Below are 26,060 nucleotides of genomic sequence, written 5' to 3'. Positions count from 1 at the left end.
GAACCCACACTGGGCTCCTATGATCAACATGACGCACGAGTCGAAGAGTCTGTGAGCCGAACCTCGAAAGAATCGTCCATGAAAAGATCCTCGCGAACGTTAGAAAAATCCGCTCACAAAAAGAGATTAATTCTAGAAGACATAGTTGTGGATAAACAAGGCAATAAAGAAAACTTCGGTTCTAAGACGAGTGACATGTTTATATGTGCGTTGGAAGATACAGTTTCTACTGCAAATGTTTTCTTTTTAAATTTTAGTTCAGTAAATGTGCTTCTCTTATTAAATAAGCTATGAAACAATTTAACTAGCAAATACCTTGATGAAAGTGACGCGAGCGACGTCTTGATGGTACCATTGGAAATCTCTTCACGGTTTATGTTCTTTAGACATAATCTGCTTCTTTTTTTGATTATTCCCTTGTTTGAGCTCCTGATGAGTCATTTCCAGAGGAACAGTGAAGAAACAAATCATTTTATCCCGTTCAGAGCGTCTATAACAACCAAATACAAAACAAAACCTGCCCATGTTTCTCCGATGCTGCTGAAGTCAAGGACATAGCGTGCCCGGTGTCATGGCGGCGTAGGTACCGTTGCCATGGGCGACACGTGACGGTGCAAAGCCTCTATACAATAACAAAATGATAAAATAAATAAGTTAAATAAAATAAGAGCAAAATCATAGAATAGCAATAAATAAATAAAGCCAATAAAATACATAAATAAATAAAATAAATAAAAAACACAGAGGACCACACAACTCACGCAGTGTTAAAAGCCCGAGAGTAAAAGTGGATTTAAAGAACCAAATACGTTTTAGCAAAGGCAAAGGAGAAATTCTGAAGGATTTTACACACATATTAGCAACAATATTTCTTTGTTAAACCACTACTTGTGCAAAGTTAAAGCTGCATTGTGTAACTTTTCTTGTGAAGGTGCCGTCACCTGCTTGGAATGTTCCACAGTGTGACATTAAACAGCTCTATTGTACATTTATTAAATTATATGTGGTGGTATAGCTCAGAAATACCTAGAAAAACAGACATTCTGACCGTGAGTGGGGTCGCCTCTCCACAGATCTGACCTGTAACTTGGTTTAGTTTGGTCTCCATGAAGATAGACCCTTTGACTCAGTCCGTTTAAGCTCATTTGGAATTACAAAAAACACGTATTTTATAATTTTACCTCATGCATGGACTAAAGCTGCATTACTTTTATTTTAGAGGTGTTTTTAATGATATTTTTTGTAATATTTTTTAGGCAACCTCACTTTTTCATTGCTTAGTCACAACATAAACTCTTACCAGTCTGACCAGCTTGTCCAAACAATTCTATTTACTGCTTTTTATGAAGAAATACAATTAATATTATGCAGAACTGAGTTAAACATTTTGGCCCTTCACGGTATTTTCATGTGGCTCCATGGAGAAAATAATTGCCCACCCCTGTTTAATGCCATACTGTGAAACATTCCAGACAAAGCAATAACATCCACCCTCCACCAGAAAAGTTACACAATACACCTTTAACTTGAACTTTTTTTTACTACATTTTTCCATATGTCTAACTTCATGTATTTTATATATAATTCCATATGCGCCAAAAATGTAAAAAAAAAAACAGAAAAACAACCCTGAATGAGAAAGTGTGTCCAAACCCGACAATTACATTTTACCCCCAAAGTTACCAAAAATAAGCATTAATAATAAGAATTGACTTGTGTGTTTACATTGGTTTCAGAATGACGAAACATTAGGTCCATTGCCATAGCGATTAACAAAATATGAAATCTTTTGAATGGGAAAAAAAGCTTAAAATATGAGCCAAAATAGGTTGTGTTCACGTTCTAGATTTCAGACTAAGAGACAGAGCCGATGTAACTCTATGTGAGAGTTTTTGGAAGAAATGTCCAAATTTAAGATCCACAAAAGTTTCACCTGATCGTTATGTGTTTGGAATTAAAGGAGGATTAAAGATCACGCTGTTATCTGATCTGTGTGTTATCACGTTGTTTCCTCATCGCAAACATACCTGGAGTTGTGTTTTTGTTTCATTCGCACGTTTGTTCCTCTCTCAAACGGAAAACGCCGTGTCGCGCCCTGTGATGTCATGTAGTAATACAGGAAGTGCTCCACCGTGTTTTGAAACTCCAGACACCTTCACTAGGGTGATCCGTCCAAGCATGGTAAAGACAAAATTTGCGATAACCTCGATTAGAATCCTGCATTAGATGATTTAGAAGAAGAATTTAGGAAGAAATATGGAAGAAAGAAAGAAAATAAATGTTTTAGAGGTTGACTAATTTTGCGTTTTTGGTATTTTGGTATTTTGTATTTATTTTCTTAAGAAGATGTCACAGTATGAAAAATCACTTGTTAAAAAAGCAGCTTTCAGTCGACATCTTTGGTACTTGAGTGAAAAAGGGTTGGCCTGGCATTGCTTCTCTGTGACAGAAGATGATGATGCTTCACAATATAATGGAAAACGAAAGTTCAGATGTTCCACTAAAGCGACTAAACCGACCTTAATCCAGCAGATTATGAAGGGAAGAGACCAGTGATTTGTCTTCACCAGCACAATGCGTTTCTTTGTCAAAGAGCACAGGCACATCATCTGTGATACCATCAAAGACACAGTGGCTGCTGGACCTTTATCAGTGTGGGGGAGTAACAGATTACATGTACTGGAGTTACGTAATCAGAGTACAATTTATGAGTAACTGTATTCAGTTACAGTTACTGTTTCAGTGAGTGGTAATTGGATTACAGTTACTTTGTTGAAATAAGTGGATTACACGGTGATATTTTCCTGTTTTCACATTCCGGGCTATATTCCGGGTAATTCCACTCATTGCACTAAACCAGGTCTAAACCAGATCTAAACCAGGTCTAAACCAGGTCTAAACCAGGTCTAAACCATGTCTAAACCAGATCTAAACCAGATCTAAACCAGGTCTAAACCAGGTCTAAACCAGTCTAAACCAGGTCTAAACCAGATCTAAACCAGGTCTAAACCAGGTCTAAACCAGGTCTAAACCAGGTCTAAACCAGGTCTAAACCAGATCTAAACCAGGAATAAACCAGGTCTAAACCAGGTCTAAACCAGATCTAAACCAGATCTAAACCAGTCTAAACCAGGTCTAAACCAGTCTAAACCATCTAAACCAGATCTAAACCAGATCTAAACCAGGTCTAAACCAAGGTCTAAACCAGGTCTAAACCAGGTCTAAACCAGGATCTAAACCAGATCTAAACCAGGTCTAAACCAGGTCTAAACCAGATCTAAACCAGATCTAAACCAGGTCTAAAAACCAGATCTAAACCAGGAGGTCTAAACCAGGTCTAAACCAGGTCTAAACCAGATCTAAACCAGGTCTAAACCAGGTCTAAACCAGGTCTAAACCAGATCTAAACCAGATCTAAACCAGGTCTAAAACCAGTCTAAACCAGGTCTAAACCAGGTCTAAACCAGGTCTAAACCAGATCTAAACCAGATCTCTAAACCATCTAAACCAGGTCTAAACCAGGTCTAAACCAGGTCTAAACCAGGTCTAAACCAGATCTAAACCAGTCTAAACCAGTCTAAACCAGATCTAAACCAGATCTAAACCAGGTCTAAACCAGGTCTAAACCAGATCTAAACCAGGTCTAAACCAGGTCTAAACCAGATCTAAACCAGGTCTAAACCAGGTCTAAACCAGGTCCAAACCAGGTCTAAACCAGATCTAAACCAGATCTAAACCAGATCTAAACCAGGTCTAAACCAGGTCTAAACCAGATCTAAACCAGATCTAAACCAGATCTAAACCAGGTCTAAACCAGATCTAAACCAGATCTAAACCAGGTCTAAACCAGGTCTAAACCAGGTCTAAACCAGATCTAAAACAGGATTTAACAGGACTAAATCATGCTGCATGGACCGTGTTTCCTCCTCTTCTATCAATAATATTTTTAATTTGGTTCAGTAAAGTCTGGGCTTTTTTATTGCTTTTACCAGACAAAACATCTTATGTGAAGATTTCCTAGTATTTGCTACTCTAGAGCAAACCAAATAATCCAAAGTATTCAGATTACGTTACTCACCTAAAGTAATTTAATGGATTCCATTACAAACTACATTCTGGTGTATGTAATCTGTAATCTGTAGGGGAATACATTTTAAAAGTAACCTTCCCAACACTGACCTTTATGGCTTTTAATGTAATTTTTATGCAAGTTTCAGTTTGTTTTTGCAGAATAAAGTGACAAATTATTCAAATACGTGTTATTTATTTGGTTCGCTACATTATAGTATAGGCTCTATAAGGCGATTTTCAGGTGTCTTGAGCAACCTCTAAATATAAATTCATTTGCATACAATGTGGACCTAATCTAATCTAGAAAATCTAAAAAAAAAAAAAAAAAATGTTGAACTACTCTTTCCTTTACGAGAATCATTTGGATAATTTCAGACCTGGAATTGCCGATCTCTACTGAACTAACGGTAAAAGGAGCTGTTAACTTGTAAACAACCTCTTCATGACATCAGAAGGTGGAACAGAGCATTTTGAGCTTTGGAGATGTAACTCAAACATGTGAATGAAACAAAACACAACTCCAGGCCTGTTTGTGATGCGATGACAGCATTATAGCGTGACTTAATGCTTACGAGAATCTATTTTGCGGATTTCTGACTTTAATTTTAATTAAAGATTGAAAAAATTGTCTGCAGTTAACTCATGGCACCATGTCATTGTGAAATAATTATGATACTTTTGTTCCACACACACAGTGGAGACATTGAACTTTGTGTTTAACATTCAACAGACTGTAGTAATTACAGTTGTACAGACCATAAACCAGGTTATAAACTGCAATCTGCTACTTCAAGAGCATTTTCTAATCTTCTTCCATTTTAAACGTACTATATTAAACAAAATTGACTCTTGTGAACTTTTGGCCATGTTTGAATGTTTTCTCATCAAAAACAGACCTGGAGTTGTTTTGTTTCATTCACACATGTTTGAGTAACACTTTTTTATTAGTCTGTTTACATCTCCAAAGCTCAAAATGCTCTGGTCCACCTTGTGATGTCATGAAGCTGTAGTTTTCATTGACTGAATTCATCAAAATGATTCTAATGAAGGAAAGCCAAGACAAGGAAAGTTTATTTGTATAGCAGAATTCGTACACAAAGTAATTCAAAGTGCTTTACAGAATAAGAAATGCATTAAAATCACAATAAAAACAAATCAAAACATAAATAATCATCATTAAATTTAAAAGAGAGAGAGAGACATTAAATTAGAGAGAAGAGTGTGGAATAAAAAATGAAAACCTTTCAGTGTCAAAGTAGAGTCCTTTCTCACATCTTCAGGAAATGTTCGAGGTTTTAGCTGCATGAATCTTAGGGCCTGTTTACACGAGATCGCTTACAGGTAAAAACTACAAAATATTTGATCGGAAGTGCCTTTCATTTAGATGGTGATGGCGTTTTTGGGGCTTAGAAATGCAAAAATCTGAAACCAGACTCCAGAGTGGAAAGGTTCCACTGTAGCCATTTCCGTCTACACTGCCTAAAATGCAAAAATCTGGTCAGATCTGCTCACGCCGCGGACTCGTTTACATCACATTTATACAGTAAACAGAAACCTGGCATGCATACCCTGTTTAATTCCACACACTTTTGCGGCACCGTATACACAGAGATTTCCTCCCAAAAATGCTCGTCTAAACGCGTCTAAAAAGTGAAAACGCGACGCCACTTTTGCGTCTTCTGTTCAGACCGTCATTATATCAGCGTATCCTGAAAAGCTGACTCCCCGTCTTTTTCCTGAAGGTGTATGGAGTTTAAAAACACAGTGGGGCACTTCCTCCACCATATGACATCACAAGGAGGCTCAGTTTTACATTTGAGAGAACAACTCCGTCTAAATACGCAGGGTTTGTGTGTTAACCATGTGTGAATGAAACAAAACACAACTCCCAAGTGTGTTTGCGGTGAGGAAACGGCACAGATCTGAAAACGGTGTCTAGGGACAGCGTCTTTTCTGCGTGTTCTGATCCCACATGAACACCGCCTATCGCTAACAAGTATGCAAACACGCTTTCAACTATGCCAAACACATCTGCACTTTCTAGAGATCTGTCTTCTTTGATGGCAACAATAGAAATAACTTGCACCTGCTACGTACAGACCCAAGCTCAGCCCATTTCCTCCATCTTATCATGACTGTACGTGCCTCTGTAAACGTCTCCAGTGTGTTATCACTCAGGCAGCCATGCATGGGCCCATTAGAACTCCCTCCTCACCTGCAAAAGAAAAACGCAACAACTACGTATTTTGAGTTAAGATCAAAAGCCACTTTCTTAACACCAGTTTTATTTGGTGACAGTTTATGGCTCAGCTCTGTCTCGTTTTTGGTGAAATGTTTCTTCAGTGATACGAAGGAAAAGTGTGGCAAATACAGTGTCAAACGTTGAAATCAAACACAAATACTGCACAATACACAGACGCTGCTACATGTTTTAAAGGGCCCATCTCATGCAAAATCTACTTTTCAGAGCTTTCTATCTTCTAAGAGTGATGTGTGGGCCTTGTATATGTAACCGAAGTGTTTTTTAGATTGATTCTGTGGTTTTTAAACAAATTGCAGCGTATTTCTGCCACTCTCCCACATGATAACGAACTAAAGCCGCTATCAGGATGCACGCCTGTCTCCCCCTCCCTCCCTGAGATGGGCGGAGGAAGGGCGGCTCACTCAGAGTTTGGAGGGAGGAGCCTGTGCTTTCTCAGGACGGGCGGGGGGATGAGCAATAGCCGGACTTTCATAGTACCTGGTCTGTGACGCCTCCAAGAAATCAGTAAGATTTCCTAACTCTTGTGTAATAGATGTTCCATAACCCAAACTGTGCTTGTTTATGTGCAGAAGATACAATGTGAAATGAGATGGGCCCTTTAAAGTCTAATTCTGAAAATACAGACACAAAATACAGACTTGAAACTTTCACAACTTTTTATTCACACTAAACTAAATTGCTTATTGTTGTTATTATTGATCTCCCCAGTAACGCCTCATTTTCCGTGCTTTAACTGTACACTCAGAGGTCAAAGCTCAAGCTCAGATCAGTGGCGATGGTTTTGATTGATAAATACTGACTCATCACTTGGAAGCACATAAACACACTGTCATTACTGCACCTCTGACGTGCACAAGAGAGACAACAGCAAATCAGGTTACATCAGTAATTTGCATTTCCTGGCAGTGTCAAGATCTTTTGCCAAACTAAAACTGATTGCATTATAAAGGTTAAAACATCAATGCCACATTTACATGAGAGCTTTAATTCCCCCCCAAAAAAGATTCAAATTAATTCTGCTTTAAAAAGATCACGTAAACAGTTAATTCCTAATGAAAATTATTATTCAAAATTAAACTTAATTCCGAAGTGAGTGAGTGGATTATTCCGAATTCATTTATTCCTCAATCATGTAAACGTTTATTCTTCTTTTAAAAAAATTTGGTCGTTCAATGCATGCTCGTTGGGTCGCCCTTCTGACGCGATCCAGACGATTTGGCTCCACCGGTCCTCTCTTCGGATTTTCATCCACGTCTCTTTGGATTTGCGAGCGGGATGCGGGAGTGGGCTGAGGTAGAGCAGCCGTTGACTCAGTTTGTCTTCTCTTCCCTTCTCCTCCTCAGCCGACAGACGTAAAGCGTGATGAGAGAAAAAAGTTTGGATCATGTTTGTGTCCGTGGCGTAACGACAAACCGAGATGACAAAAAAGCCGGTAGCAGTGTGTTTTCTTCCGGTCGACGTAAATACGTTTGTGTCCCTGTCCAATCAGAACCCTTCCCGATCCCCAGACGTTGAGCGGAATTAAATAAGGTGGCGTTCAGACTGCAGCCTGAAGTGACCCAAATCCGATTTTTTGGCCTCTATGTGACCTGTATCCGATCTTTTAATGACAGTCTGAATGGCACAGATCCGATTTTTTCAAATGTGACCCAGGCCACTTGGATATGTGGTCCTGAAACCGATACATATCTGATCTTTTGACATGCGAATTCAGTCTGAACGGCCAAAGTGCATTCATTCGACCTACGCGTTATCAACAAGCCACAAACGTCACTATTCTGCGCTGAAGTAGGCGAAAATTGTTAATAAACTCCATGTCACTGAAGCGAAGCACATCACCACTCACCACTCTTGGCTACGTCTCCACATCCACACGTTCCTTTCAACGGACGTCGCTGCCGCTGTCCCACAAAACACCAGGGCCAAAAAACCTCGTCCTTCTCCTTCTCAATCTCCTCCTTAAAACAAGTAAGTTATTCATGTTCTGGATCTGGTACGAGAGGAACTTTAAAATCGCCAGGTGCTCAATGCTCGCGTCCATGTTTGGACAACTTCCGTAAACACAGAGCACGCTCGCTGCGGTTGACGTCATCGTGTCTCCAGTGCACAAGCAGGACACTTTCGGGCCGTTTACTGTTCACACAGGGGATCGAATACAAGTCGCATTTAATTGGAAATGTGAACGACCTCGCAAAAACATCGGATTTCACAAAAAAAAATCGGAATTGAGCATTAAGCCCTGCAGTCTGAACGTAGCTTAAAGGCGATTTAACGTATTTTCCATGTAAACCTCAATTTGGAATTAATATTTCCATGTAAACTCTAAGGAGAATATTTTGATGCCGAACTATTTAATTCAGAACAATTAAATCAGAATTAAAAAACATCATGTAAATGTGGCCAGTGAGAATTCCAGAGTCAGTTGACCTGAATGTAGTGCGCTGAGATTGCTCTGTGAATGAGTGCACTGTAGAGGGCGCTCAGGAGTTTAGGCCTATGTAGTGAATGAGGGGTTAGGGACTAGGCTGGACATTCGGACACAGCCGAGCTCTCACTTAAAACTCTAAGAAAACTGATATTTGAGACATTTACAAACAGAGGACAGGCTTTTCACATTCACAGGTCTTATATAATTAACACTGGCGTCAATTATAAATACGTAATACCAAAAAAACTCAAATATATGTTAGTTTGTAGTATTCTTTTAACAAAAAATTGAGAAAATACAATCACTAGTAGTTCGCCATATTTGTTTACGTCGCAAAGCATTCTGGGTAGTGTCATGAAGTGGTTTCGCCGTCTCTGTTGATGAAAAGTCTCGCCAAGATAAACATGGCTTCTGTTCAGCCTTTTTATTTTGAACCCGAGTGCACATTAAGTTTGGAGGACAACTTGGTGGACAATACAGTAAATGATGAGCGTGAAGATGATCAGAGAGGTGAGGAAGAGAGAGCTGGTCACAATCGATGCAACAACAATGTGCAACAGAGAGGGAGAGTGTCTGCTGTAACGGAGCTCAGTTTTCTGTCAGGGGCAGTTCAGGATGAGTAAATTTACTTATTTAATTAGTATGGTGTAAGAAATATGGAGTAAGAAAGCTTCCAGAAATATTTGTGTGCCTAGGATAGAAATGTATGCATATTTGGGAAATCCGTAGTATATTTGGCCTGATTCATGAGCCGATTTCACTTCGTGGAAACCGTCTGACCTCGCAGTATTAGGATTCGTTCGCTCGACAGTAGGCAGGTACTTTTTCTATGTAACCAATTGCTGCTATTTGGTTGTGACGTATATAATGCACCAAATCTTGTAGGAAGAAGGACAATAACGTCTTTCCCCTTTATAAAATTCACCAAACATTCTCTTTGTTACGGCTTTAAGTCCTCGACCCAGACAGATGCTTGAGTTTGACGTCATGGCTTCACAGCTCTTCACCGGTGTGTGGTGTACAACTTCTGGGGTTCTTGCAAACTGTTTAGTGTATTCCAATTCCTGACCTTAGTCACTGGAGAGAAATGAAATTGAGCGGAGGCACTAAGTGGCGCCAGCCTGATTAATATTTGGCTGTAACTGAGCATAAAATAAATATTCGTAAACTCTCAAACGAGTCCAGTCTCACTTAAAATGTATTGTGTGTATTTTATCCATCAGAATACGAATTAAAAAGTTACGACATCAAGATTTACAAACCTTTAAACAACTTGTAGCTGTGCGTTCTGCAGATTTAATGCATTTGTTGTTGTTTAATCAGCTCATACCAAGTTCCCACAAGTTGAAAATAGTTTAAATATGATAACATATTGTCTCTCCTTAAATGTTCAAAACATTAGTTGTTTTTGGTTTACTTTCAGATAACCCCTCCTCTATTTATAGTTCTTTGTTTATCCGCTGTTATGGTGATGCTCACAGTGTAGAGATGTAGAACAGTGATTTTCTGTTGCCAGAAATTCCTGTGTACGGAGACACAACAAGAATGTATTTTCTTAAACAAAGTAAATACAGATGGTGTAAAGCTAATGCAAATGTATTTTTATTATATTTATTATTTATTTAACACTTTATTTAATCACTTTTGTCCAAGTAACTGTGTATGAGACAAAAATAGGTCAACTAATATAACTTATAACTAATACTACGGATAACAGCCTGAACCAGGACTAAACAGGTCTCAGTCCTGGTCTGGCCCTGGTCTGGTCCCAGTCTCAGTCACTGCCTGGTTCCAGTATCAGCCCTGGTCTGGTCTTGGTTTCAGTTACGGTCTGGTCTCAGTTTGGGTCTGGTTCTGGTCTCAGTCCTGATCACGATGGTTTAGTTCTGGTTTAGACCTGTTTTAGTCCTGCTCAGTCCTGGTTCAGTCCTGGTTTAGACCTGGTTTAGACTTTGTTCAGTCCTGGTTCAGTCCTGGTTCAGTCCTCGTTTAGACCTGTTTTTGTCCTGCTCAGTCCTGGTTCAGTCCTGGTTTAGACCTGGTTTAGACTTGGTTCAGTCCTGGTTCAGTTTTGGTTTAGTCCTGGTTTAGTCCTAATTTAGACCTCGTTTAGACCTGGTTTAGACCTGGTTTAGTCCTGGTTCAGTCCTAGTTTAGACTTGGTTCAGTCCTGGTTTAGACCTGGTTCAGTCCTGGTTCAGTCCTGGTTTAGACCTAATTTAGTCCTCATTTAGACCTGGTTTAGTCCTGGTTCAGTCCTGGTTCAGTCCTGGTTTAGTCCTGGTTCAGTCCTGGTTTAGACCTGGTTTAGTCCTGGTTTAGTCCTGGTTTAGTCCTGGTTTAGACCTGTTTCAGTCCTGGTTCAGTCCTGGTTCAGTTCGGCATCGCAGTTTAAGTCACAGAAACGGGAAACGGCCTTTATCCTTTTTTTCCATTATTCATTTAAACACAAAATCGAAACTGAAAAAACAAATCATTATCCTTTTTTTTTTTTTCTTCATTTTGGTTTTGGAGACAAATAATGAAGAAAATAGTTGCTTTTTCGTTTTCTTATTTTTGGTTTTATTTTGAAAAACGAACGAATGATACGCGGATTCTGCTCGTCTTTCTCACGATCGATAAGCTTAATCAAAACTGCAGAACATTCTAGACAAAACAAGAACATTCCGGTGGATATTTCACAACCAGGGCGCGCACCCTCCACTAGAAATGTTCCGCAGTGCAGCTTTAATGCAGGAGGCTTGTTGAAGTGGTGAGATTGTAGTCATAAAAAGCTCCGTGTAATCAGTAGACAGGCTGGACCAGTTCGGCGCCTTGTGAGTCTTTGTTGTCACGGCGATGATTGAGACAGTTCGCGGTGCGGTCTGATGGATCCGTCTCCAGGTTATTTATTCAATCCGTGACTCAGCTTTGGCCTCGTGACGTCAGGACACCGGCATGCGAACAGCGGCTGACACTTTATGACCTTTGACCCTCTTTATTCAACAGCTGCACTGCAAAAAAACAATATCTAGCTCAATTAAAATGACTTCAATTAAGAAGATTTTACTTTATTTGAGTAGATTCAACTTGACAAGTAAAATTATCTACCAATGGAATAAATGTGTTTTTCTTCATTTCTTTTGTATTTTAAGTGCAAAAAGTTGTTGTTTTTCTTAAGTGTAGCAAGATGTATTTTCAGATTTTAAGCAGAGGTGGAAAAAGTACAGAAAAATTGTAATTACCGTATTTTCCGGGCTATTAGGCGCTCTGGATTATAAGACGCGCTGTCATTAAATGGTCTATTTTCTAACTTTTTTCACAAATAAACTGCATACATACAAAATGTTCACTGCAAACTCGGGATGATTTAGGCCAAACGTTACCTTTTTCGTCCTTCCCGTGTATCAGTTCTGACCATCACATTCGCCTTTCACTATTTCTCAATTCCGTTGGGAAGGGAAACAGTTTGAACGGAGGTTTGCAGTCACACACATCTGATTCCCTTTTGCATTTATGGAGTTCGCAAACAAATTTCTCGACTTGTTTTCCGCTATTAGGATCCAACAACCACACAATTAACAATGTCCGAATCCCAAAACTAAAATATGACAATATCAGAATCAGAAACAAAAGCGATATGGTTCAAAAGACTAGAGAAGATCAGCTTTGTCAATAGACGCATCCTACTGGGAAAACAAACATGGCGGTTTGATGCTCACTTTTTCAGAAAATCCTTCCCACTGTGCATGTCATATGTGTATATGACATTAAGCAGCTCTACCTTACATTTATTCAATTACAGGTAGCTTTATAGGTCAAAAATACCTAGAAAAACTGCATTCTTTTTTTTTTTTTATTTTTTTTTTTTTATAATTTGTCAAATTTAAGGGATTGGATACCCAGCATATCCACAATAAGACAGACTTAACTAAACACGCATACAAAAAAAAAAATATAATAATAAGAAGAAGAATAAACAAATAAAATAAATAAATAAGTCAATAATAATAATAACAATAATAATACCAAAAAAAACAACAACTGCATTCTGACTATGAGCAGGGTCACCTCTCCACAGATCTGACCTGTAACTTGTTCTGGTTTGGTCTCCATAAAGATAGAAAGGTTTAATACCATACCGTTACACAATGCACCTTTAAATTGTCCACATTATGAGATTAAACATATCTGTCTTCCATTTATTCAACTACAGGTTTTATTTATTGCTCAAATATCTTTAAAAAAAAAAAAACATTCATTCTCTAACCTGTAATTTGGCTTTCAAGTCTCCATGGAGTTTATGGCCCATACTGTGGAACATTCTAGGCACATCTCCATGGAGACAAGCAGTTGCACCTTTAAATCTGACGACGTTTCAGCTCTGCATGGATGTTCAAGGCATCAGTTATTTCTGTTTTAGTTGAAACTAGTCCCTTCTAACAGCAGTTTATTTGTTTACCCATTGCTGTGGCGATGCTCACAGCGTAGTGATATGGAACAGTGATTTATTGTTGCCGGAACTACCTGTAGTTATACAAAAGTAATGCACGGCTATAATAAAAACTAAGGCACTCCCCCTCTGTCACTGCTCGAGACAGACTAGTGGCCGCTCCAGGTACTGCAGCTCCCGGGAGTTTGGGCCCAGAAAGAATTCTCCCAAAGAAGCGCAATACATTTTTTGGGAACTAAAATTGCCCGTGTTCGGCTAACAGGGCATCCACAACTTTCACAAAGGTCGGATTTTATAGGGATTCTTTTCCAATTTCACAACATAAACTTAATTTTTTAATCCTCAAAGCGCCTAAAAGTTTGCTTTGTAAGACTCCGCTCTAACAGCTCTCGCTCTGATTGGTCCAAACGCTCCACGCCGTGCACATTACAGACGCCACACGGATGGAAGGAACTCGCCCGTAGAAAATAAGTGAAAGAGAAAATTATTTTGGGGCCCTTGCGCCAATGAGCACAGACCACTGAAAACAATACGCTATCTTGGGTTCAGCTTCGGATTGTATTATATTTCTACTGGCAGTCAGACCATGGTAAAAAATCAGGTTAATTAATATCAATAAAAATGTAAGTTTGAAGTTTGAGACAGAGAAAATGTGTTTTCCTATCTAAAGTAAACCCAGATAACAATTCCTATCTAAAGTAAACCCAGATAGTGACAACATAAAACTAAATATTTAAAGGCTAGACACAAGAGATAGTTGCCTGAGAGTCTGTAGAAGTTCATTTTTTTATATTATTAAAGATGCTAGATTACACACACTGTAAAAAAAAATCCGTCGTTTTTACAGGAAAACGCTGGCAGCTGGGGTTACCAGAGCTTTCCTGTAAAAAATACAGTAATACAGTTAATAACTTTACAGAGAACAATGTAAATCAGTTGACAGTTTTTGAAATCACGGTTGAATCACATTTAAAATCAGTGAAATCTACACAAAAAAGTTGTTAATTTTGCATAACCGTGTTGTAAATAAATAGACACCTTCCTGTATTTTTAACATGAAAAAAAATGCTTATTATACATCCTTTCCTGTATTTTCTACATAACATGTTTTTTGTGCACTGATTTCTTGTCAAATTAACAGGGAAATATTTCACAAAAAACAGTTTAAACTGGCAAAACGACAGTAAAAGTTTATATTTTAAATTAAGCTTTTCTGTAAATTTTACGTAAAATCTACTCATAAACGCAGTATTTTTATGTTTAAATAATACAGTTGAACTGTAAAAATTACCTGTTAAACCTGCAAGATCATAAATTCTACTGCTACTACTGTAATCATTACCAAAACATGCAATAATACATGACAAGAAAAATATCACTTAAAACATTTATTTAACAGTCTCAATATAGTAACAAGTTGTAAACAATTTGATTTTTTTCAGCATATAGAACAAAAATTGCATTCAAAGAAACCACTGAATCGAAGTTCGAAGATAGCCTCATTATTGCAGAATTTTTTTCAGTTACTCAAACAATGCATTCTCATGGTGTTGTTTTAACAATATCAAGCATGTGACTGATTTTCAGCTGAACTAAATTAACACTCATTGATCTATTGAATGAGTCATTTTACAGTATTGGGCTTTCCCTTAAAACAAGTTTCAAGTGCCAGGCACACAACAACCAAATTAAAATTGTGTTTACTTGCTAAAACATAACTCTTAAAATGACTTTAAAATTAACATTTACAACCCTCATGCTCTCCTGGGGGTCACATTGTCCCAAAGAATTGTTTTTTTTTTCCTTCCCGCTCTCTTGGGGCGGGTCTATCAAACCCAAAAATGTATTTTCAAATAAATTCTCGCCAGGCGAGAAAATACATTTTTGGGTTTGACTGACCCGCACCAAGAGAGAGGAGAGCATGATGGTTAAATCAATGACATATTATGCTTTAATTAACATAAATCACACTGTAGATTTAACAAGGCAATAACTTCCGGTACCTCTTCTCAAACGAACACAGAGTCCAAAGAGATTCCAAAGACTCCATCAGACAGTTCATGTTTATCCTTCCCGCCACTCGTGATCAGAGAGTTCTTGTATCAGGGTGAGGACTCGAGGGTTTACACTGAGACGACGCTTTGAGTTTTTACTCTCCACTTTGGTTCCTTTTTCCGGGTTTATCAAGAAAAAACACCTACAAAATAAAATATTGCATATTAAACATTTTTATTTATCAGAATAAAATAAATAAACTACAAAATATATTTTCGAATAAAATGAATGTTTAAAACACAAATCTGTCATTTTAGGTCCCAGAGTAGCAGTCCCAGCCCAGGACTGAAGTCAGACCCAGAGTAAAGTCTGGGTCTGAGTCCAGGTATCAATCTCAGCATTAAGAAATGTGTAAGCCATATTTTCTCACCTTTGAAGAAACTCAAGAGTTGAACCCAGCTCAGATGGATAATGGATGTTAAAACAATAGTAGCTCCCAAACATCAGGCACAATGCAGAAATGAAGGAGGAGATGTTTGTGTTGATAAGGTTCTGATCCAGACTCAGCATGTACCTCGTTGAAGAAAAACATGATGTTCCTATGAATACAATATTAAACAGGGTATTTTAATTAGGGGTGTCAAATTATCGCGTTAATTGCGATTAATTAATTACAGTCACATTTAGCGCGTTATGTTTTTTAATCGCGTTAATCTCATTTTTAATCTCTAACTTTAGTGTTTCTGTATGTGAGTTGCTTTATTATAAAACCTGTTTTTATGTGTTGTTGGGACAACAACAACACACACACAAAAAACACATTTATACATTTTTTTATTTCGGTAATCCCACTCATTGCCGGAAACCCACACAAAACATGCGCAGTAACAGCGATGTAAACGTCATGTTAACGTTTGCGGCGTCAGTCACACAATTGACGAGGTCGAAGAGCCAGTAGAACAGAGTCAGCAGTGCACAGGTAAAAACACATTCGTGTCTTGGAAATTATTCTCCCGACGTGAAATATAAAAGAAAATAACAAATATAAAATCGCCTACAACTTAAATGTCACTGGTGAAAACAACCTGCATAGGCTCATGATGTCTGCACTACTGTCCTATAGTGACCTGCCACATGAGGGGACACGCACACAAACACACACAAACACACACAAACACAAACACACACAAACACAAACACACACACACCATCATCGTCATCAACCTGAGAACGCGCGGACCACGTTTCCTTCCGTAGTTACTGTGTGTGGACACCGACGTGCTCCCGTGAGCCGCGTGTGGATCGTGTTTTCTCGCGTACGCGGCGTAAACCGCGCTTCCTCCTGTGAACCTCTAAACCAGAACTAACACCAAGACTAAAACCAGGACTAATCCAGTCCAGGACTAAACCAGGACTAAACCAGAACTAAAACCAGAACTAAAACCAGAACTAAAACCAGAACTAAAACCAGGTCTAAACCAGGACTAAACCAGCACTAAACCAGAAATAACACCAGGACTAAAACCAGGATTAATCCATTCCAGGACTAAACTAGGACTAAAGTAGGACTAAAGCAGGTCTAAACCAGGACTAAAACCAGTGATCTCATATATAAAGCATTTCTCTATCAATAATATTTTTAATATGGTTAAAGAAAGACTGGACTTTTTATTGTCTTTAAGTAGACAAAGGTTATTATGTTCAGATTTCCTCGTCTTTGCTACTTTACAGCAAACAGTTTCTTATTCATGGAGACTTGGGCTCAACAACCAATTTGGAGAGATTTGTTAAACAATAAATGACTTTATAAAGTCACTTTTTTTTGTTCTATATCAGTCTTTTGATCTGCCACAATAATGTAATAATGAATTTAAATGAAAATACCTCAAATTGAAGGCTTTTCTCAGCAATTTTTAGGTGAGATTAAAATGAGATTAATTAATTACAGATCATAATTAATTAATCTTTCAATTTTTTTAATCGCATGACAGCACTAATTTTAATAAACACCACACACATGACAAATTCTATAAACTGCAATTACAAGATATGAAACAGACTTACCACAGACAATAACAGCTGGTGTCACAGGCACTTGCTCCAGTTGGACCTCTTCTGCCAGACATGTATCTTCTACATAGAAGAACAAGGACTCCTCCTTCTCATCAAAGTAGCTGAGCAGAAGCAGGACCATCTCTTTCACATCATCTGAGCAGCCACTCTGCTGTCCTCGCATCCTCTGAAGCCGAGCATAAGTCTGAAGGAACTTCTTACTCTTGTTGACACAAACTGTTGTCATGTAGTTGAGAAGCCTTTTCCCCTTCAAATCCAAATTTCGAGTGAATGTCTCTTTAAGGTCAATCCCAGTGAGTTCCTTGAAGTGGACAGACATACAAAGTTCATCAAACAAAAATGGCCACTCCTCTCTGAGGTATTTTTCCCTGGTTGACTTGTTGGCGCTGTGTGTAAAAAGTGGACTTCATTAGATTTTTGATCTCTTCCAGATTGGCCTCAGATGAATGTTGGTACATTGCTTTGAGTTTTTCCATCTTTTGCTGCTGGCTCTCTTGAGTTTCTCCAATGGGCAGAAATTTGACATTCCACTTAATGCACCCATAAATGTCCTGCATTTCAGCTCTCTCTTCTAAAGGGATCTCATCTGTGTGATCCGAGTCATCGGTCTCATGTCTTCTTTTTCTTATTTTAGGTGTTGAACCGCGCCTCACATTTTCAATTCTGTTTTGTAACTGTTTAACAAGGGAATGGTAGCCTGCCCCAACAATATCTCCGTCTATAACATTTTTAGAGATTTTGGATATTTTGCTACCATTTTTTTGCAACATCAGTTGAATGCTTTTTACCTACATGAGGGTATTTTTCTAACATCTCAGTCACAACTATCCGGACCATCTGTCTCCTCAGTTTTGAGCCTGGCCTTTTTCCCCTCTCCAAAGACTGCATCATTTCCTCAGGAAATTTACTCCATGGAATTTCAAAACTGTTCTCCCACTGTGTATCGAGTCCTGGGCTGCTACTACTGGAGGAGGTTGAAGATGAACTTCGGGGAGAAACTGATCGATAGATGACAGTGAGCTGGGCTCAGGAGTCTGGTCTTAAAATAACAGAAAAAAGGTGATGAGTTACACTGTGCATACCATGTTTTGAACAGATGACAAATCCATACATTAAAAGACTGTTTGTGTACCATCTTTACTTACATTTCTGTTTCCAAACAGAAAGAAGTTTTCTGGCTTGTATAGGTCTTAATGCAGTCATTAAATCAGCCTCCTGTATGAAATGTAGATCATCATACATCTCAACTCCAATGGATTGCAAGTGTTCTTGGAGGATGTTTTTGGTTGCCGGTGGAAGGTCTGGTAGTACTTCCATGATGGCATCATCTAAGAACATTCGCTCTGTGTCACTCATATTTGCACTAAAAAGAAAACAATAAAATAAAATACAGTAAATAAACTTAAATCAGATAACATTGTGAACTATTTACAGTGTGAGAAGTATAGCATTAGCTTCAACTTTATTTTTCCACAATACTGTGCTTCAGAGGAATGACTTTGTTTCCATTAAGAATGTATGACACCAAAGGATAGAAATCAAGCAGGTCATTAATGTTCATACACTGTAACCCAAGACTGTTCTTTATCACAGAATACAGATGGTATTCTGACAGGAAGATGCCTTGGTGGATATCCATCAAAACATACACAGCCAAGTCATTTTGAATCAAGAAGAGAAGAAGTTCACCAAATTCCACATACTCATTTCGGTACACAACAAACTGCCCCTTCTTATATGTAGTGCCCTTGTACTGAATGTCTGTGGAGACTGTGGTATTGCTTTCTGAAAAGGCAAACTCCTGAACAGCACATTTAATAGTGTCACTATAAAGGTTGGAGTAAAATGCACAGCTGTCCTTCACTTGCAGTAGTTTAATGCATTCTTGTCCTGCTAAAACATATCCCTGATACATCTGATGACGCTCTGCTAAAGTTTGACAAATGTTTTTGAAGTTTTTTAAGTGTTTGGCACATCTTTTAAAATAACCATGTTTACTTTCAAACCTAAGTGTCCATAACCTTATCAGAGGACCAAATTTCAACAACAGTGCTGAATAATGGCGTAAAAAGTGGTGCTTCGGTTTGAGTTTGATTTCAGGAAACAACATCTTCCTCAACTCCAAATACTCTTGGACCAAAATATCAAGATATGCTATCTGGGACAAGGAAATGTTCTGAGCACAAATAAGATCCACAATGTCTTTTAACTGGAGAGCTAACTGCCACACTTCATCTTCATGGTTTTGCACTTTGTCGCCAATTAAAACTGGCAGCAATCTCAAGAAGTTCCAGTTTTGAATGGCTTGCCCGGATAACCTGGCTCCCTCACAGTTGACAGCACATGGCTTTGTGAGTGCTTTTGATCCTTTGTATTTAAACTGTTTAATGCGCCTGTTTAAGAGTGAGTATGTGAACCATTTTTTTCTTTTTATGATGTTCTTCAGGTACAGTGCTAGATCATATGGCAAAACTCCCTCAAAGAGGTCATGACCTAAACAAGGCGGCAGACCAGGCTGAAACACATGGAAAGACTCAAGGCTGTTAAAGACAGAGTTTACCTTTATTCCGCGGACGTCTTCAGTGTTATTAGTCTGAAGTTCAGTAACAGCCGCGTTGTATGTCTCAGGAGTGCGTGGAGGTCCACAGGCATTCGGATCAGCCTCAAACTCACTTCTTGTGATTTCACAGTACCTGCAAAAATATTGAGAGCGGCTGAAGTTCTCTGTAAACCCGCCTATGCTATGAGAACCAAGGTTATCCCCAGAAATGCAGTACAGACCCCCTTTTACTGTTTCACCATCTACATTTATTCCAACTGTCTCTAAGGATTTTAGATCTGTTAACAATTCTGAAAAAATTTTGGCTACTCCAAAACGCTTGAGGTCATTTTCAATGCACAACAGGACCAAAAACATATTATCAGTATTTGAGCGCAAATGGATGGGTATATTTGCTACTGACAGATAGACAGCAAGAACCTTGTGTGTCTTTTTAGCAGAACCCAGGGGGTTCACAATTTCAAATGAATCTTGGGACAAAATCAGTTTGAGGCTCTCAGGGTTTTCGTTAAAGAACTGGTGACATCTGAAATTTTGTCCATTATATAAATCAGTAAAAACCCCTGCTTCAGGATCTCTTAACTTTTGGGACTGCGCAGCCCTCCATAAATGTGACTGCAAAAAGCTCTTCAGAGTTTCTGGTATGTAGTAAGCACACTTTTCAGTCATGTTTTTATCCATACCTAATGCCACCTTTTGAGGTTCTGTGTATTTAAACAGTTTTGTGAAGGTTTGATTTCTGGAGTATGTTGTCCTTAACGGCCCCTGATGACAGGAAGAAAACAAATCTGACTCTTTAATGCAGTCACAGACTTTAGTGACGGCTTCATCTGATAGGTTTGCATCAGTTTTTAATACAGAACTTACTTTAGTTATTGTGTAAGCTTGGCCTAACTCGTGAATATTTAGCATTTCCTCAACAATAGTCTGTATAGTAGAGGCAGGAATCAGCAGCTGTCCTTGCAGTTTAAGGTAAAAGAGACACATGTTTCTGAGCTAGAACTCGCTATCCGTCTCTGGCATATCAACAGGTGCATTAGTTGTGGACATGGCCTCCTGTGTGTTTTCTGAAACCTGTACAAACAATAACACATGTGGTCAGTGGTTGAGTTTCTCTGTACATATCATTAATAGCATCAGGAGAGCATGCTTTATGCTTCCTACACATGTGAGAAGTAAATGATGACTTTTTGGTAAACACGTGCTTACAACCAGTGACTGGGCACAGACCTGCCCTCTTCTATATGGTCATTTAAATGAGCCACAAGCTCCTTCACTCTATGAAAATAGTGTGAACACAACGAAACTGCACATTTCAAATCTGAAACAACGGTCTTGGGAGCAGCACATGGAGCAGGTGCAGAGTGCACACGATAAAAATGCCCCTTAAAAGCCGAGTAAGTGGTAAACGTCTGACTACAATTGGCGCCAACACATTTGAAAAGACAATGAGGCTCCTTCCTATGCACTCTGCAATGTAATACATAGCCTCTTAATGTTTCCAATTGTTTTTTACAGAAAATGCAGGTGATCATCTTTAAAATCGCAAGCCTATCACATTGATTTTAAAATGTGCTAATCACGCACTGACTTACTGATCGCAAATATGGACTGGCGCTAGCTTACACCATGTGCTACTAATTTTCCGTTTTATCATCAGTAAAAAGTAAATGTGAAGCTTACCGTGCAAACTTTAAATGTTTTGAATCGACATCCACAGATCCGAAATGAGTATAATACCGTAGAATGGTCCTAACTCGAAAAAGTATCCAAAGACGTCTCTGCTCTGCTCCGGAGTTGTGCGAGGTTCAGACGGCGCAGCGCGCTCTCGCTCTCGCTCGTTAGTGACGTGAGCCTCAGCCGTGAACGTGGAGCGCGTGCTTTTCCCGCTTTTCCCGCCCCCTCGCTATTATCCAATCAGAAACGACCATCAGGTGCCACGATCTCGTCATTATCCAATCAGAGACGAACCTCAGCTGCGCACTTTGAAATTTCAAATTAGGCGGACAGACAGTTCAGGTACAAGTCTGTGGTTATAGGGGAGGCAGGTTAAGTTTAGCCTATGATAACACAATGCTCAAATTATTAGTACCATTTATCAATATACCAAAATATATTACAATATAACAACAAAAAAAAAAAAAAAAAAAAAAAAAAACACCTTTTTAGAGGGATGTTTAACCTGCTCAAAATATGATCAATATCCACAATTTCAATTTCTCTATAAACTATTTTAATCTTTATATAGCCTCCAGAGTAGGTTGCAAATAAATTATAAAAACTATGTTATTATAAATTAATTTGTATATAAAACTACATACAACTACATACAATACAGGCAATCTCACAGATCCGCAGTGCCATATTATACAGAACAAAATCTTGTGAAAACATTTTTATTAACTCAATTGGCATTGTTCTGTTAATCATGCTACAAGTACAGCATAAGGTTGTAAAGTAAATTACTGATTTTTTTTTTTTTTTTTTTTCCTGTATTTTCAAATAGAAAATGTCAAAAATCATAGTTTTTACAATATTTGAATATCTTATTAACAAAAATATGTAGTTGTGAGTATTACAGTGTTTCTGTGTTTTTGTTACTGTAATTGGTCCTTTTTACAAATACATTTGATTATTATCACATATTATTATTGTCAATATAACATTAATATTTTGTATAAAAGTACAGCATAAAGTTGTAAAGGGAGTTACACATATGTTTTGGATTTTCAAAAAAAACTGCCAAAAGTAAAATTTTTTACACTATTTGAATGTCTAATTAACAAAAATGTTTTGTTATAAGTATTACAGCATTTCTATGTTTTTATTACAGCAAATGGTAATTTTAACAAATAAATGTGATTATAATCACACATTATTTTTGTAAATACAACATTAACCTCTGTTTTTTTAATTCACAATGGTTTCCTGTAATTCATACAAAAATCATATGTCTTTCATTTTACTATGCATTTCTGTAGGCATTTTACAGAGTTACTGTGTAAATTTCACGGCCATTTTTTACAGTGCAGAATTGACTGTTGTGAGGTTTAAGTCATGTTATAATGTAGAGTTCTGTTTCATTTCATACACACATTTTAGAGTAAACCTTTATTATTAGTCTGTCTACGTTTCCAAACCTCTAAATGCTCTGTTGAACTACACTAAAAGGTCATATAAATAACATACAATATAAACTACAGGTCAAAAGTTTTAGAACACCCTCATTTTTCCAGTTATTTATTGCAATTCAAGTCGTGCAAGTCCAATGAAGAGCTACCTTACAAAGGTATGTAAGAGAATCCATGTATCATTCGTTTTTCAATATAAAACCAAAAATAAGAAAACGAAAAAACAACAGTTTTCTTCGCTATTTGTCTCCAAAACCAAAATGAAAAAACGGAAAACGATTCGTTTTTTCAGTTTTCGATTTTGTGTTTAAATGAAGAATGGAAAAAATGGATAACGGCCGTTTCCCGTTTACGTGACTTCCGTGACTGCGATGCCAAACTTTTGCACCGGGTACGAACTGAACTAGGACTGATCCAGGTCCGAGACCAGAGCGGGACCAGACTGGGACCAGAGCGGGACCAGAGCGGGACCAGAGCAGGACCAGACCGGGACCAGAGCGGGACTGGGGCGGACTCCAAGCTTTGACTCTGAGCCTCCGCGGGGTCCAAGCCTCAGCTTCGAGCTCCGGTCCTGCCGTGGGCTCTGAGCCTCCGATCTGGTCTCGGTCTTGTCTCGGTCTTGTCTCTGTCTCAGGCCCGCTCTGGTCCCGGTCTGGTCCCAGTCTCAGTAGCGCTCTGGTCTCGGTCTGGTCCCGGACCTGGTCCATTTGAACCAAAAGCTCTTAGTTCGGTTCGTTTTCGTTGGTGTGAAAGCGTCAGTTGGATGCTTTGCACCACCTCGGAACCAGCCGCGGTTCTTGAGCGCGGAGGACTGGAGCAGCCCGTCCGGACCTGTAGTCAACAGCGCATTCTCACTTTCCCCGCACGGAACCAGCGCGGAGACGATGACACGGAACCGCTCAGACCGCTGGTCTCGGTCGCAGTTCCGCTCTGGTCCCGGTGTGGTCCCGGTCTCAGTCCCGCTCTGGTCCTGGTCTGGTCTCGGACCTGGATCAGTCCTGGTTCAGTCCGTACGCGGTGCAAAAATTCGGCATCGCAGTCACGGAAGTCACATAAACGGGAAACCGCCGTTATCCGTTTTTTCCATTCTTCATTTAAACACAAAATTGAAAACTGAAAAAACAAATCATTATCCGTTTTTTCATTTTGGTTTTGGAGACAAATATCGAAGAAAACTGTTGTTTTTTCGTTTTCTTATTTTTGGTTTTATATTGAAAAACGAATGAATGAATGATACACGGATTGTAAGAGGTTCAAAAAAGATAAAAGAACAAAACACAAGTTCAAGCTCTGCCAAAACTACCTCAGGAAAAAAGAACAAGATGGTAAACTTGAAAACATGGAGTGTCCAGCACAGTGTCCAGACTTAAACCACATCGAGCTGGTTTGGGATGAGAAAGAGTGAAAGCCAAACAACCGACAAGTGCCACACATTTATGGGAACTTCTGCAACAGACTTGGGAAGAACTTTCTGAAGAATATTTGATTTCTATTGTAAAAAGAACGAGCCACGAGTGTGTTCAGCTGTTATATCTGCCAAAGGTGGACACTTTCATGAATCAAAAGTTTTGGTCAACAGTAAACAGTAAAAAAGTGGAAAAAGTGTTCTAAAACTTTTGACTGGTAGTTAAATCGTTCATCCAGTCAATCAATAAGTAAAACTAGTCCCATTCAGTCTCAGTCTCCACATCCATCCACACTATTTACCATTTTTCAGACTATAAATCGCTCCAGAGTATAAGTCAGACCAGCCAAAAAAATTTGTAATAAAGAAGAAAAAAACATATATAAGTTGCACATTTTGGGGGAAATTTATTTTATAAAATCAGGGACCAGGAACCAACATTTCATCTTAAAAGACAAGTGATAGTAATAACAGTAGAATAAAGAACAACAGGCTGAATAGGCGTTTGATATGTTAACGTAACGTATATTAACAGTTATTCAGATAATTATAGCATAAACAACATAACATAAGTTTACCAAACTCTCCATCTCACTCCAAATCACTAAATATATTGAATCCATCGTCGTCCTCGGTGTCACTTCTGATCAACTTCGCACGACTCACTGAAGTGTCTCACAAGTTTCTCGCTCACTCCAAACTTTCTGCTGCTCGATTACCATTTTCGGCTGCATATTTCACCTACTTGCAGCAGGACAGCGGCACAAAACACGCGTAGAAAACTGGCACACAAGCCTTGAGCCTCTCGTGGCTGTCAGTCTGAAAAATTGTATATGTAAGTCGCACCGGAGTATAAGTCGCAGGAAACACCCAAACCATGACAAACCATGCAACTTATAGTCCGAAAAATATGATATATATTTACAGTTCATGTTGCTGCACTGATACAGGGCAGATTAATGTGTTCAGGGTTGGTTGACCAGGCATGCAAACACTTCATAATTTGTTCGTGATATAATTTCATTTGGGCGGGTATATCAGAGGCTTATCATGTTTTCAAGTTAACAGCTACCTTTTATGTTTACTGTAATTTCCGGAATATAAGCCGCTACTTTATTCTCAGACTTTGAACCCTGTGGCGAATAAAACGATGCGGCTAAAATATGGACAGAAGTTATGATGTTAAATGACAGAGGAGGGACCAAGTCGTTGTTTTGCTAGTTTCAAGTAAGTCTCAAGTCTTTCACCTCAAGTCTGAGTCAAGTCCCAAGTCAAATACAGGCAAGTCCAAGTTGAGTCTCGAGTCACTGACCCATAAATCCAAGTCAAGTCCAAGTCGTCTGCTTTGAGTTTCTGCTTCAAGTCATTTCAAGTCTTTAAACCAAATGATTTTTAAGATAAATAGTACTTAAAAAAATCATAGTATATTTATATTTGAGAATTTATAGAGTATATAAGAGTTGTAGAAATTAATTTAGTTATTTTTTCCTTTTTAAATGTCTTGACAAGATCTCAGTGTGAATAATTACGGTCAGAATACGCAGAATTCAGATTTAAAAGTGCTTCCCAAGTCACAGGCCACAAGTCCGAGTCAAGTCCCAAGTCACTGACCTTCAAGTCCAAGTCGAGTCTCGAGTCTTAGTTCATTTTATCAAGTCAAGTCTTAAGCCCTAAAAATAGTGAGTCCAAGTCATGACTTGCA

At 38.6% G+C, this 26,060-nt stretch overlaps 2 protein-coding genes across 2 annotated transcripts in view; one reads left to right on the top strand and one right to left on the bottom strand.

Moving 5' to 3' along the window:
* The window catches only part of inpp4b (inositol polyphosphate-4-phosphatase type II B), a 718,149-nt gene that overhangs the window by 667,424 nt on the left and 24,665 nt on the right, over positions 1 to 26,060 (top strand). The gene's annotated exons all lie outside the window — the stretch shown is intronic.
* On the bottom strand, positions 14,714 to 18,111 carry LOC129410431 (uncharacterized). The gene is made up of 3 exons (XM_055158610.1): positions 17,254 to 18,111; positions 15,620 to 15,788; positions 14,714 to 15,391 (listed from the first exon to the last, which is right to left on the bottom strand). The coding sequence occupies exons 1-3, from the start codon at positions 17,579 to 17,581 to the stop codon at positions 15,259 to 15,261; spliced, it is 630 nt and encodes a 209-aa protein (XP_055014585.1). The 5' UTR covers positions 17,582 to 18,111; the 3' UTR covers positions 14,714 to 15,258.

The sequence above is a fragment of the Boleophthalmus pectinirostris genome, unplaced genomic scaffold (genome assembly GCF_026225935.1).
Source record: "Boleophthalmus pectinirostris isolate CB_2022bp ecotype Guang Dong unplaced genomic scaffold, ASM2622593v1 HiC_scaffold_22, whole genome shotgun sequence".
Taxonomy (NCBI): Eukaryota; Metazoa; Chordata; class Actinopteri; order Gobiiformes; family Gobiidae; genus Boleophthalmus; species Boleophthalmus pectinirostris.
The sequence above is the reverse complement of the archived record's forward strand: the minus strand, read 5'-3'. Positions and strand labels throughout refer to the sequence as shown.

Bases quoted from the DNA above. Each gene is read 5' to 3' on its own strand.
- LOC129410431 (XM_055158610.1), bottom strand. From the start codon at position 17,581: ATGTCTGTCCACTTCAAGGAACTCACTGGGATTGACCTTAAAGAGACA. The intron at 15,789-17,253 runs GTAAGTCTGTTT...TTGTATTCATAG, and splicing joins ACCAGCTGTTATTGTCTGTG to GAACATCATGTTTTTCTTCA. The intron at 15,392-15,619 runs GTGAGAAAATAT...TTTATTTTGTAG, and splicing joins ACTCTTGAGTTTCTTCAAAG to GTGTTTTTTCTTGATAAACC.